Source organism: Hyperolius riggenbachi, chromosome 2 (genome assembly GCF_040937935.1).
Source record: "Hyperolius riggenbachi isolate aHypRig1 chromosome 2, aHypRig1.pri, whole genome shotgun sequence".
NCBI lineage: Eukaryota > Metazoa > Chordata > Amphibia > Anura > Hyperoliidae > Hyperolius > Hyperolius riggenbachi.
In genome coordinates, this window is record NC_090647.1 from 476,441,242 (window position 1) to 476,455,283 (window position 14,042).

The 14,042-nt window shown below is 43.5% G+C and overlaps 1 protein-coding gene across 1 annotated transcript in view; it reads left to right on the forward strand.

Moving 5' to 3' along the window:
- Window positions 1-14,042, forward strand: part of LOC137544890 (3 beta-hydroxysteroid dehydrogenase type 7-like) — a 63,844-nt gene that overhangs the window by 10,949 nt on the left and 38,853 nt on the right. Inside the window, exon 4 of the mRNA XM_068265989.1 lies at window positions 5,051-5,159. Within this exon, the coding sequence (XP_068122090.1) occupies window positions 5,051-5,159 (109 nt within the window). The remainder of the gene's footprint in view (window positions 1-5,050; window positions 5,160-14,042) is intronic.

The following is a 14,042-nucleotide window of genomic DNA, read 5'->3' on the forward strand; positions in this document are numbered from 1 at the left end:
CCTCCTTTTCTTGTCACTAATACAGCTTTCTTTTGGTGCTATTTGATTGCTGCTGCGAGTTTTAGTTTTTATTATATTCATCAAAAAAGACATGAATTTTGTCAAAAAAAATGACTTTTTTAACTTTCTGTGCTGACATTTTTCAAATAAAGTAAAATTTCCTATACATTTGAGCGCAAAAGTTATTCTGCTACATGTCTTTGATAAAAAAAAAACATTCAGTGTATATTTATTGGATTGGGTAAAAGTTATAGCGTTTACAAACTATGGTGCCAAAAGTGAATTTTCCTATTTTCAAGCATCTCTGACTATTCTGACCCCCTGTCATGTTTCATGGGGTGCTAAAATTCCAGGATAGTATAAATACCCCCCAAATGATCCCATTTTGGAAAGAAGACATCCCAAAGTATTCACTGAGAGGCATGGTTAGTTCATAGAAGATTTAATTTTTTGTCACAAGTTCGCGGAAAATGACACTTTGTGACGAAAAAAAAAAAAAGTTTCCATTTCTTCTAACTTGCGACAAAAAAAAATGAAATCTGCCACGGACTCACTATGCTCCTCTCTGAATACCTTGAAGTGTCTTCTTTCCAAAATGGAGTCATTTGTGGGGTGTGTTCACTGTCCTGACATTTTGGGGGGTGCGTAATTGTACGTGCGTAATTGTAAGCACCCCTGTAAAGCCTAAAGATGCTCATTGGACTTTGGGCCCCTTAGCGCAGTTAGGCTGCAAAAAAGTGCCACACATGTGGTATTGCCGTACTCAGGAGAAGTAGTGTAATGTGTTTTGGGGTGTATTTTTACACATACCCATGCTGGGTGGGAGAAATATCTCCGTAAATGACAATTTTTTGATTTTTTTTACACACAATTGTCTATTTACAGAGATATTTCTCCCACTCAGCATGGGTATGTCTAAAAATACACCCCAAAACACATTATACTACACATGTGTGGCACTTTTTTGCACCCTAACTGCGCTAAGGGGCCCAAAGTCCAATGAGTACCTTTAGGATTTCACAGGTCATTTTGCGACATTTGGTTTCAAGACTACTCCTCACGGTTTAGGGCCCCTAAAATGCCAGGGCAGTATAGGAACCCCACAAATGACCCCATTTTAGAAAGAAGACACCCCAAGGTATTCCGTTAGGAGTATGGTGAGTTCATAGAAGATTTTATTTTTTGTCACAAGTTAGCGGAAATTGATTTTAATTGTGTTTTTTCACAAAGTGTCATTTTCCGCTAACTTGTGACAAAAAATAAAATCTTCTATGAACTCACCATACTCCTAACGGAATACCTTGGGGTGTCTTCTTTCTAAAATGGGGTCATTTGTGGGGTTCCTATACTGCCCTGGCATTTTAGGGCCCCTAAACCGTGAGGAGTAGTCTTGAAACCAAATGTCGCAAAATGACCTGTGAAATCCTAAAGGTACTCATTGGACTTTGGGCCCCTTAGCGCACTCAGGGTGCAAAAAAATGCCACACATGTGGTACCGCCGTACTCAGGAGAAGTAGTATAATGTGTTTTGTGGTGTATTTTTACACATACCCATGCTGAGTGGGAGAAATATCTCTGTAAATGACAATTGTTTGATTTTTTTTACACACAATTGTCTATTTCCAGAGAGATTTCTCCCACCCAGCATGGGTATGTATAAAAATACACCCCAAAACACATTATACTACTTCTTCTGAGTACGGCGATACCACATGTGTGACACTTTTTTGCAACCTTAGGCCTAACGTCCTATTCACAGGTCATTTTGAGGCATTTGGATTCTAGACTACTCCTCACGGTTTAGGGCCCCTAAAATGCCAGGGCAGTATAGGAACCCTACAAGTGACCCCATTTTAGAAAGAAGACACCCCAAGGTATTCTGTTAGGAGTATGGTAAGTTCATAGAAGATTTTTTTTTTGTTACAAGTTAGCAGAAAATGACACTTTGTGAAAAAAACAATAAAAATCGATTTCCGCTAACTGTTAACAAAAAAATAAAATCTTCTATGAACTCGTCATACACCTAACAGAATACCTTGGGGTGTCTTTTTTCTAAAATGGGGTCACTTGTGGGGTTCCTATACTGCCCTGGCATTTTACGGGCCCAAAACCACGAGTAGTCGGGAAACCAAATTTCTCAAAATGACTGTTCAGGGGTATAAGCATCTGCAAATTTTGATGACAGGTGGTCTATGAGGGGGCAAATTTTGTGGAACCGGTCATAAGCAGGGTGGCCTCTTAGATGACAGGTTGTATTGGGCCTGATCTGATGGATAGGAGTGCTAGGGGGGTGACAGGAGGTGATTGATGGGTGTCTCAGGGGGTGGTTAGAGGGGAAAATAGATACAATCAATGCACTGGGGAGGTGATCGGAAGGGGGTCTGAGGGTTTGGCCGAGTGATCAAGAGCCCACACGGGGCAAATTAGGGCCTGATCTGATGGGTAGGTGTGCTAGGGGGTGACAGGTGGTGACAGGAGGTGATTGATGGGTGTCTCAAGGTGTGATTAGAGGGGGGAAATAGATGCAAGCAATGCACTGGCGAGGTGATCAGGGCTGGGGTCTAAGGGCGTTGTGAGGGTGTGGGCGGGTGATTGGGTGCCCCAGGGGCAGATTGGGGTCTAATCTGATGGGTATCAGTGACAGGGGGTGATTGATGGGTAATTAGTGGGTGTTTAGAGGAGAGAACAGATGTAAACACTGCACTTGGGAGGTGATCTGACATCGGATCTGCGGGCGATCTATTGCTGTGGGTGGGTTATCAGATTGCCCGCAAGGGGCAGGTTAGGGGCTGATTGATGGGTGGCAGTGACAGGGGGTGATTGATGGGTGGCAGTGACAGGGGGTGATTGATGGGTGATTGATAGGTGATCAGTGGGTTATTACATGGATGAAGAGATGTAAATATTGCACTCGCGAATTGATAAGGGGGGGTCTGAGGGCAATCTGAGCGTGTAGGCGGGTGATTGGGTGCCCGCAAGGGGCAGATTAGGGTCTGATCTGATGGGTAACAGTGACATGTGGTGATAGGGGGTGATTGATGGGTAATTAGTGGGTGTTTAGAGGAGAGAATAGATGTAAACACTGCACTTGGGAGGTGATCTGACGTCGGATCTGCGGGCGATCTATTGGTGTGGGTGGGTGATCAGATTGCCCGCCAGGGGCAGGTTAGGGGCTGATTGATGGGTGGCAGTGACAGGGGGTGATTGATGGGTGGCAGTGACAGGGGGTGATTGATGGGTGATTGACAGGTGATCAGTGGGTTATTACATGGATGAAGAGATGTAAATATTGCACTCGCGAATTGATAAAGGGGGGTCTGAGGGCAATCTGAGCGTGTAGGCGGGTGATTGGGTGCCCGCAAGGGGCAGATTAGGGTCTGATCTGATGGGTGACAGTGACAGGTGGTGATAGGGGGTAATTGATGGGTGATTGATGGGTAATTAGTGGGTGTTTAGAGGAGAGAATAGATGTAAACACTGCACTTGGGAGGTGATCTGATGTCGGATCTGCGGGCGATCTATTGGTGTGGGTGGGTGATCAGATTGCCCGCCAGGGGCAGGTTAGGGGCTGATTGATGGGTGGCAGTGACAGGGGGTGATTGATGGGTGGCAGTGACAGGGGGTGATTGATGGGTGATTGATAGTTGATTGACAGGTGATCAGTGGGTTATTACAGGGAAGAAGAGATGTAAATATTGCACTGGCGAATTGATAAGGGGGGGTCTGAAGGCAATCTGAGCGGGTAGGCGGGTGATTGGGTGCCCGCAAGGGGCAGATTAGGGTCTGATCTGATGGGTAACAGTGACAGGTGGTGATAGGGGGTGATTGATGGGTAATTAGTGGGTGTTTAGAGGAGAGAATAGATGTAAACACTGCACTTGGGAGGTGATCTGACGTCGGATCTGCGGGCGATCTATTGATGTGGGTGGGTGATCAGATTGCCCGCAAGGGGCAGGTTAGGGGCTGATTGATGGGTGGCAGTGACAGGGGGTCATTGATGGGTGATTGACAGGTGATTGACAGGTGATTGACAGGTGATCAGGGGGGATAGATGCATACAGTACACGAGGGGGGGGGGGGTCTGGGGAGAATCTGAGGGGTGGGGGGGTGATCAGGAGGGAGCAGGGGGCAATTTAGGGTTAAAAAAAAAATAGTGTTTTTAGATAGTGACAGGGAGTGATTGATGGGTGATTAGGGGGGTGATTGGGTGCAAACAGGGGTCTGGGGGGTGGGCAGGGAGGGTTCTGAGGGGTGCTATGGGCGATCAGGGGGCAGGGGGGGGATAAATCAGTGTGCTTGGTGCAGACTAGGGTGGCTGCAGCCTGCCCTGGTGGTCCCTCGGACACTGGGACCACCAGGGCAGGAGGCAGCAAGTATAATAGGCTTTGTATACATTACAAAGCCTATTATACTATTTACATGCGGCGATCCGGGTGCTAGTAACCCGCCGGCGCTTCCGAACGGCCGGCCGGTTACAGCGTGAGGGGGCGGAGCCAGTCACCGGTGGCTGATCGCGTCACTAATGACGCGATCGCCGCATAACCACGCCTGCCGCCGGCTGGGGGCGACAGCAAGTGGTTAATTGATTTCAGATGAATAGCAATTAATTGGGTACTGTTTGCTTTACCGATTTTCACAGCAGATTCAATCACAGTGATCGAATCTACTGTATATGGACAATCTAATTGACTAGCCACAGGGATGTCAAACCGGTCCTACGAGGGCCGAGGTCCTCACACATTTTTGACACAGCTCAAATTACTTGATGGGTCTGAATCAGTGAAGGTGTGGCCCATCAGGTAGAACACATTCCTCTCTTTCTCAGTCCATCCTAAATACTGGCATGGATTTGGCCCTCCAGGCCTGGAGTTCAACACCTGTGGTCTAGTGTATGGCCTGCTTAAGTATGAGTTTCAGTGAGCAACATCAGGATCATTTGAAGTAATTCTAATCTCCTTATTTTACACCTCTGTCTTTAAAATGTGTACATTAGTCAACAACAACATAAAAGTAGCCCTACTATATCCATTCTCATCTCTTCTCTTTGCAGGGACAGAGAATATTGTAAATGCTTGTTTGGATGCAGGTGTTCCCTACTTACTATACACAAGCTCCATAACAGCTGCTGGGCCCAACACAAATTTAGATCCAATGGTGGGGTAAGACAATGCAGAGATATCATTGTGAATGCCTTTTACATCCTATTCAATTCTGAATTATAATAGTAAATATGGAGCTGGGAAAAAAGGGCGCAGGCAGCTAGTGGACAAAAAGGGCGCCGCCATTCACTCCCATTATAAATAACGTTTAATGGGCGCCGAGCAGGAAAAAAGGGCGCCGGAGCTAAATAAAGTTTACAAACGGCGCCCGGAGCTAAATAAAGTTTACAAACGGCGCCCGGAGCTGTTTAATGATTTATAACTGAGCTTGTGTTGATTTACGTTTATAAAATGCACCCGTGCCGAATAACGTTTATGAAAATACTAAATATATTTATCTTATTTAAATAATTAAAACATTATTTAAAGTTTTATCCCTTACTGTTTTTAAAACGTTATTCACAAAATAAAGCGATCAGTACGTAATGTAAATTGCAATATATTTTTTTATTTAAAGTTTTATCCCTTACTGTTTTTAAAACATTATTCACAAAATAAAGCGATCAGTACGTAATGTAAATTGGAATATATTTTTTGGAGTCACAATTTGTAAAACATTATTATCCACATAATAAAAAACATTATTATTCACAAAATAAAGCGATCAGTACGTTACGTAAATTGCAAAATATATTTTTTGCATCCATAATTAGTAAAACATTATTATCCACATAATAAAGGGGGGTCTTAGGTTTAGGCACCAACAGGGGGGTCTTAGGTTTAGGCACTAATTAACAGGGGGGTCTTAGGTTTAGGCACCACCAGGGGGGGGGTGTTAGGTTTAGGCACCAACAGGGGGGTCTTAGGTTTAGGCACCAACAGGGGGGTCTTAGGTTTAGGCACCAACAGGGGGGTCTTAGATTTAGGCACCAACAGGGGGGTCTTAGGTTTAGGCACCAACAGGGGGGTCTTAGGTTTAGGCACCAACAGGGGGGTCTTAGGTTTAGGCACCAACAGGGGGGTCTAGGGGTTAGGGGTAGGTACAGGGAGGGTTACTTAGGCACCAACAGGGGGGGGTCTTAGGTTTAGGCACCAACAGGGGGGTCTTAGGTTTAGGCACCAACAGGGGGGTCTTAGGTTTAGGCACCAACAGGGGGGTCTAGGGGTTAGGGATAGGTACAGGGAGGGTTCTGTGTAAGAGTAGGCTTAGGTATAGTTTTAGTAAAATTTTAGTAATAATTACTAATGTTTTACAACACTTATTACGAACGTACTTATATTTATATCATCGTTATAAAGAATATTTTCAGATTTTATTATAAGAACAAACCATAAATGAAGGTTATTCACAATAATATACAATTATAACAATTAAACATATATTATTTTTTTTTAATAAACGTAATTATAAGTTTAACTTTACAAATAGGGAAGATTAACGTTTTCACAATTTCCGATTTTATAAACATTATTTAATGATTTATAATTTTGTTAAACTTTATTTGTAAACGAACTATAGCACACTATTTTTATAAACCCTATTAATGATTAATTATTATTTAGAGTTTACACCCCGCGCCCTTTTTGTCCAGGCGCCCTTTTTGTACGTACGCAGTAAATATACCCTTCAAGTGAAACTGCCTTATCATTCTTTTCCCACTCAAGTATGTCTAGAGAAAAATATGATTTAATTACTACTTTTTTTGTTTCGTTTTTTAATTTAACCAGTTGATTAATGTAAATCCAAGTGAAGGGAACCAAGTGAATTTAGACCTGCTAGAATCGTCTTTGTACAGTTGCATTGGCTTTTAAAGTGGATCTGAGCTCAGAACTCCCTCTGCTTTACAAGATTAAGTACAGTATAACAACAATGAGGGGGGAAAAAATTATTTGTTACAATGCACAGAAATCACCCCCACCCCATCCAGCCAGCACTGCCAGCAACACTAGACCTGTGAGTCATGCCTACTGATTACACACTTGTTACACTTAACTGTAGCTAAATAAACAAACCCTGCTCAGTGCAGCTTATGTCCACAGCATTTCTATGTGGAATGAACACTTTTCAGTCTGTTCTTTGCAAGAGCTCGGGTCCACTTTAAGGACAATTCTGTTGCCAGACAAGAGAAATGTGTTCGGGGACAGTGTGTACACCAACATACGCCTGCCTCTGTCTCTGGGAGAGGCCCGAGGCATACACCCATGAGGCATTTGGCACCCACTCCATCCTCTGGGTAGTATATACAGATGATGTCCTCCTTGCCTGGTGAGGACCTGAATGGTCTGGACAATGGTTTTAAGTTACATATAGATTTTAAGTTACACAGGGCTTAAAAATGTACAAGACTGAAAAGTCCATAAGTTGTGAATTACAGTTTATATTTTATATCTTGACCTGTCCTTGCAATCAAATTCCATAGTTACACAGTTAGTTTGGTTGAAAAAAGACATTCATCCATCAAGTTCAATCAGGGGAAAAAAGATCCTTGTTCTGAATCCACACATATCCTGTTTGATCCAAAGGAAGGCAGAAAAACCTTTACAGGCTTTGGGCCAATTAGTGTTAAAAGGGGGAAAAATCCTTCCCTAATCAAGATGGCATTCGCATAAATCACTGGATCAACTCGGCTGGAAATTACCTAGTAATTATATCCGTGGGTGTCTTTCAATGCAAGGAAACATCCAAGTCCTCTTTAAAGGACACCAGAAGTGAAAGGGATATGGAGGGTGACATATATGTATTTCCTTTTAAACAATGCAAATTGCTTTGCTGTCCTGCTGATCCGTGTCTCTAATACTTTCAGCCATAGACCCTGAACAAGCATGCAGATCAGGTGCTCTGACCTAAGTCTGACTATATTTCTCTGCATGCTTATTCCAGGTGTGTGGTGCAGACACTGCAGATACATGAAAGATCAGGAGTATGCCAGGCAACTGGAATTGTTTAAAAGGAAATCTTTCATGTATCAGTATATCAGTAGTGTCTGAATCATACCCCTGGAACAAGCATGCAGCAAATCTAGTCAGACTTAGGTCAGAGTACCTGATCTGCATGCTTGTTCAGGGTCTATGGCTATAAGTATTAAAGTCATAGGATTAGCATGACAGCCAAGTAATTTGCATTGTTTATAGGGAAATAAACATGGCAGCTGCCATATCCCTCTCACTTCGGCTAGGTTCACAGTGGTTAGTTGCATGACGCATGCGTTATAATGAGTGTGAGCTGAAGTGGAGGTTTGGCATAGACTTTAATACAAAGCCTGCATGCAGAAGGTTAGAATAACACGATCTGTTATAACACAGTGCTGTGAACAGGTCCAGAGATTTATGCTACTTTCCCACAAAGACGTTGCGTTTTAGGGGACGTTAAGGTCGCATAACGTGCCCCTAACGCAACGTATGGTGGTGTTGAAGTTGGACGTCAGATTGAGCTGCGTTATGCAGCTCTCAAAGCAGCTGCTCCAGGTTACTGATAGGAAGTCCGGGTCTTTTTAAGGATTCGGATCATTTGAATCAAATCATTGAAAAGATCCGGATCTTTGAACCGAATCATTTGAATCATTTTACTAGGGAAGCAGACTGGATGAAATGACTAGCAGGACAGGACTTTCCCTGCACTGTACATCCTGTATGTTCCTGTTTCTTCCAGACAGACATCCACTGTGAACCGAATCTTTCATTGTGATGATCCGGATGATTCGACTCACAAAAAAGATCCAGATCAAATGAACGATTCATTCATGATCCGGACAACACTACAGTCCCACCAGGAGTCTCTGCAGTGCAGTGAATATAAATTAGCCATGTGGCTGGCTGCTGAGGAGGAGGGGAGACCTCCTCCTCCAACATTACTGAGCATGTGCAAACAGTCTAATGTGGCTTAGCCCAGTATAACGTACAGCATGCAGCACTTTGTTTAAACGTGCTGCGTTACTATGTAACGCAACATGTGCACTGTGAACAGCACAATTGATTTTACAGTGCTGTGAGTTAGGCTGCGTTACTGGCTGCTGTAACGTGGGACTTTAACGTCCCACTGTGAAACCAGCCTAATATGGGCAGTGAGTTGACATGCAGAAATATTCTGCAATGCAACTGAGCACTGTGAACTAGGCCTAAAGGTATACTTTAAATGTAGATATAGAATTTGCCACAACTACTCTTACTGTAAAAAAAAACATTTCTAAATACAGTAGATACGCAAATCATGTCCCCTTCTCCATTGTATAAGCCTAGGGACAAAAATCTAATGACTTTTGGAAAAATTAGACACTTATATAACAGAATGGGTACATAGAGAAATTAAGGCATGAAAAATCTCACTTACCAAGAAGGGTTGGAAAAACGGATACAAAAGCAATACAAATCTCTATATATATTTGGCAAGTGTCTCTGCGTCCGTTTTGTCCGTCTGTCAGTGCTTTTTAGCACTGCGCATGTGCAAGGACAAGACGCAAGGACACAGCTGATGGTGCCGAGAGCCGGACGACGGGACCAGAAGGGGCGGGTGTGTGTGCGAGCGGCGGGCGTCACGGGGGGCGCGCGTGGTGGGCGTCACGTGCGTGCGACGGGCGTGTGACAGGCATCATGCGTGCAGCGGGCGTTGTGCGCGTGCATGCGCATGGCAAAGTAATGACAGACCTAGCCCATTTTTAAACGGGGTAAGGTGACTAGTACAATATAAAAGCTTGGCAGATGAGTATTTTGCCTTTATGATTGTACAACAGACAAGGGGACATGATCCATGATCTGCATAGGGAGGAAAAAGGCTATGGCAAACTCTATATCTGCATTTAAAGAGGGCTTGGATGCTTTCCTTGCATTGAAGGGAAATAATGACTAGGTTATTCCTAGGAGAGTTGATCCAGGGATTTATCTGACTGTCATCTGGAGTCAGGAAATAATTGTTCACTTTGAAGTTTAATGGGCCCAGGCCTTGTAAGGTTTATCACCTGTCCCTGGATCAACTGGGATATGAGTGGGTTCAGGAATCAGGATGGTGTTTTTTGTTTTTGTTTTTGTGGGGGGGTTCACCAAGTTAACTATGTTACTAAAGTCATTTTATGCTGTTTTATTATGTCAATGAGGAAAATATTCAATCAAAATACTTTTTTATTAAGCCCTTTAAAGGAGTAAATCTTGACAATCTGTTGCAATAAATGAAATCGCTTTGGATTTTTATGCTGGATACACTTGTCCCTAGGGCAGTGGTTCTCAAACTATGGCCCGCCAGCCGAATGCGGCCTTCCGAGGCTTTTTCACTGGCCTCCCAAACACAAAATGTATAACTTATAGATATGGCCCACTGCACCTTTAAATGTTGCGCCCCACATATAGAATAGCAGTGCTGGCATCACCCATCCACCTACTGTAGAAGCCAGGGAGCAGTCATTCGCTGGCTTCCAATTCTGCATCGGGTGACACTGCTGTCCGATTGGACGGCAGGTTGTCATCTGGGTATGCTTCACTGTCTGGTGCACAAAGATGTTCTTCAGGCGCTGCGTGACTGAATGGCTGTTGCTGGGAATTCTCCTCAGAGCATAATTGGGGGGAATCAATACTTAGACTCAATGTAACGTTTTTCAACATCATTTTATGTATGTTCCGGACCCCAAGCAGTCTGAAGTATGTTGAACTGGTCCTTCACCTAAAAATATTGAATTCAGATATTTTTGTGGTCCAGTTTTTTGGAAGTGGGGTTTTTTATTAGTTCCTTTTGACATACGAAAATACACTGTGTGTTCCAATAAAATGCAATGTCAACCCTCCCGATTGCTGGTTGCAGGTGTAAATAATGTAGGAATGCACACCTGTGTATGTAGGATATGAGGAAAGTTTTTAGCTGAGTAAGGTAGGGTAGATGAGGAAAGTTATGTAACTTTTGAAATACGCCCTTCAAAAGCACTTGGTGAAAACATAAAAAACAAAGCACAGTTGTCAGTTATGTTTAATGATTAACACTGTAATATATTTCTGTGAATAGTGCATGGTGTGTGTGTGTGTGTGAGGTTATTGACCTTTTTAGCGGCTTGTACATAGAAGTACAACTGTGGAACTTGTGCTTTTATTTCATATGCTCACATCGTGGATATAGAATTTGCAGTAGTAATAACCATGGCTGCAAAAGAGAGAATGAATGGACCCTTCAATTTGCATTAAGAAGTGATAAAAACCACCCAAAGCATTATAATATTCAATTCTTCTGGATACAAAATGTGTTGTGCACCCTTGGGACAACCGAATACAGCAGCTATGGGGTTAAGTATTTAATATGGATTCCTATAAAGGAAGGCAACAGGACCATTAGCCAATCCCTTTCACTCTGAGGAAGCCAGTAGAGGGCAGGTATAATGCATAAGTGGGCATGACTTAGGACCAGTGCCCACCAAAAAGCGCTAGCGTAATCGCAAACGCTCAGCGCTTTTTGAAGTGATTTTGTAGAGCGATTCTAGGCATGTGCAGAGCGATTTTCTACACATGCCTAGCGTTTTTGGAGGGTTTTGGTGTAGCATTTTTTTATTTTTTGTTACTGTAGAGCCACAACTGAACAACCTCTGTAACAAAAACGCTTGGAAAATGGCTCTGATCTAGCGCTTTTCATAGCAATTTTCCACTTTCCTATACTTAACTTTGAGGCTGAATCGTCTCAGAAATCAGCAAAAATGCTGCAGGACCCGAGTTTGCTTTTGGGGAAAAAACGAACCGCTCTGGTATGCACCATCCCATTGAAATACATTAGCCAATCGCTTTTCAAAGCGCAGAAGTTTTTAAACACGCTTAGAACCGCTCTTGGTGTGCGCCAGCCCTCGAAGTGAGCCTGATGGGGGGATGAGCGGATTAGGTAGCCTCCAAAGGGAGCAGAGAGCGGCGGTGTGAGGACACACAGGCATGTCGTGGGGAAGAGAACATGCCTCTGTGTCCCATCTTCCCCCCAAAAAAACACCTCAGGTTCTCTTTAAAGCGGAATGAAACCCAGCATTTCTTCTTTGCTCTAAAAAATTATTTACAGCATATTATTTATATACAACCAGCATTTTTTTTTTTACTAGAACAGCATTCAAAGGGTTACACTCAGAGCTTGAAAGTTCAGTGCAAAGAAATCTAGACACATCCGGAAGTGGAGATGTTATCTTGTGTTTACTTAACTGTATCAAGTGAGGAATGTGACACATTCTCTGACTGTGGAGAAGCTCCTGGAGACAGAGAGACACTCAAAGCATTTCTGCCTTCAATACAGAATGAATAAAACCAGTTATTAATAAAATGCAAAGTCAGCTCTCAAAGCAAAAAAACTGTACTTTTGGGAAACTGTAATTTCTAAATAAATAATAATACTTATGCACAAATGCAAATATGATAACCGTATGGCCTACAAAAAGTAGGAAAACATGTTTTTATTGAATATTATGTCAGGGTTTTATACCACTTTAAGGCAGTACAGAAGTTACCATTACTTTGTTTATGTGCTAGGTGTGGCATGTGGTATCTGAGTAATGCGACAGTTCCTTAATCCCCTTGGCGGGCTGATTCTTTCTGGATTTTAGGGTCTAAAAGCGGTGCAATTTTTAGCATGCTTTTAGACCCTAAGGCTGCTTTCACAGTGGGACGTTAAAGTCCCACGTTACAGCAGCCTGTAACGCAGCCCAACTCACAGTAATGAAAAATCAATGTGCTGTTCAGAGTACCCACGTTGCGTTACATTGTAACGCTACACGTTGAATGAAAGTGCAGCATGCTGTGCGTTATACTGGGCATTAGCTGAGTTAGACTGCTTGCTCAGTGACTAGCCACATGGCTAATTAATATTCACTGCACTGTGGTGACGTAACCTGGACTCGTAGTGTTATCCGGATCATGAATGAATCGTTCATTTGATCCGGATCTTTTTTTGTGAGTCGAATAATCCGGATCATCACAATGAAGGATTCGGTTCACAGTGGATGTCTGTCTGAAAGAAACAAGGACATACAGAATGTACAGTGCCGGGAAAGTAGTGTCCTGCTAATCATTTCACCCCCAGTCTGCTTCCCTAGTAAAATGATTCAAATGAATTGGTTCAAAGATCCAGATCTTTTCAAAGATCCGATTCAAATCATCCGAATCCTTGAAAAAATCCGGACTTCCCATCACTATCCTGGAGTGGCTGTTCTTTTAGTATAGATAGAACGAAAACAGCGCACCTAGAGCTCAATCTGACGTCCAACTTCAACACCACCATGCGTTGGGTTAGGGGCACGTTATGCGACCTTAACGTCCCCTAAAACGCAACGTCCAAGTGTGAAAGAGGCCTAAGGGCTCTTTCACACGAAAATGGCGCATGCGTCAAAAGACTGTGGAGACCACGTGATCGGAACACTCTGCATCACGTGGTCTCGCCAGTCAATTGTCGCATAAAGTGGCCACTCCAGGAAGTAAACACGTTACGTCAGCACAGTGCAGTGAATAATAATTAGCCATGTGGCTAGACACAATAGTGGACTCTCCCCTTCTCCTCTCCTGACATACATTACTGAGCATGTGCAAGCAGTGTAACGTAGCAAAGTACGAGTATAACGCACAGCATGCTGCACTTTCATTTAACGTGCAGCGTTATACTCTAGCGCAACATGTGCACTGTGAACAGCTCAATGATTTTTCATTGCTGTGAGTTGGCCTGCGTTACAGGCTGCTGTAATGTGGGACTTTAACGTCCCACTGTGAAAGCAGCCTAAAGCCTGGAAAAAATAACACCACAGAGAGATTTGCAGCAGCCCCAGCACTCACTCACCTCCCTGGGACCCAGCACTGCAGTTCTCCCTCCATCCTCTGGGTGGCGCTGTGAGCCTATAGTGAGGTTGCTGGCAGTCGTCATGATGACAAACAGCGACCTCACCAGGGAGAAGCAGAGCCTCGGAGGACTGGAAGAAGAATGGCAGCCGACGTTGGGATCCCCGGGGAGGTGAG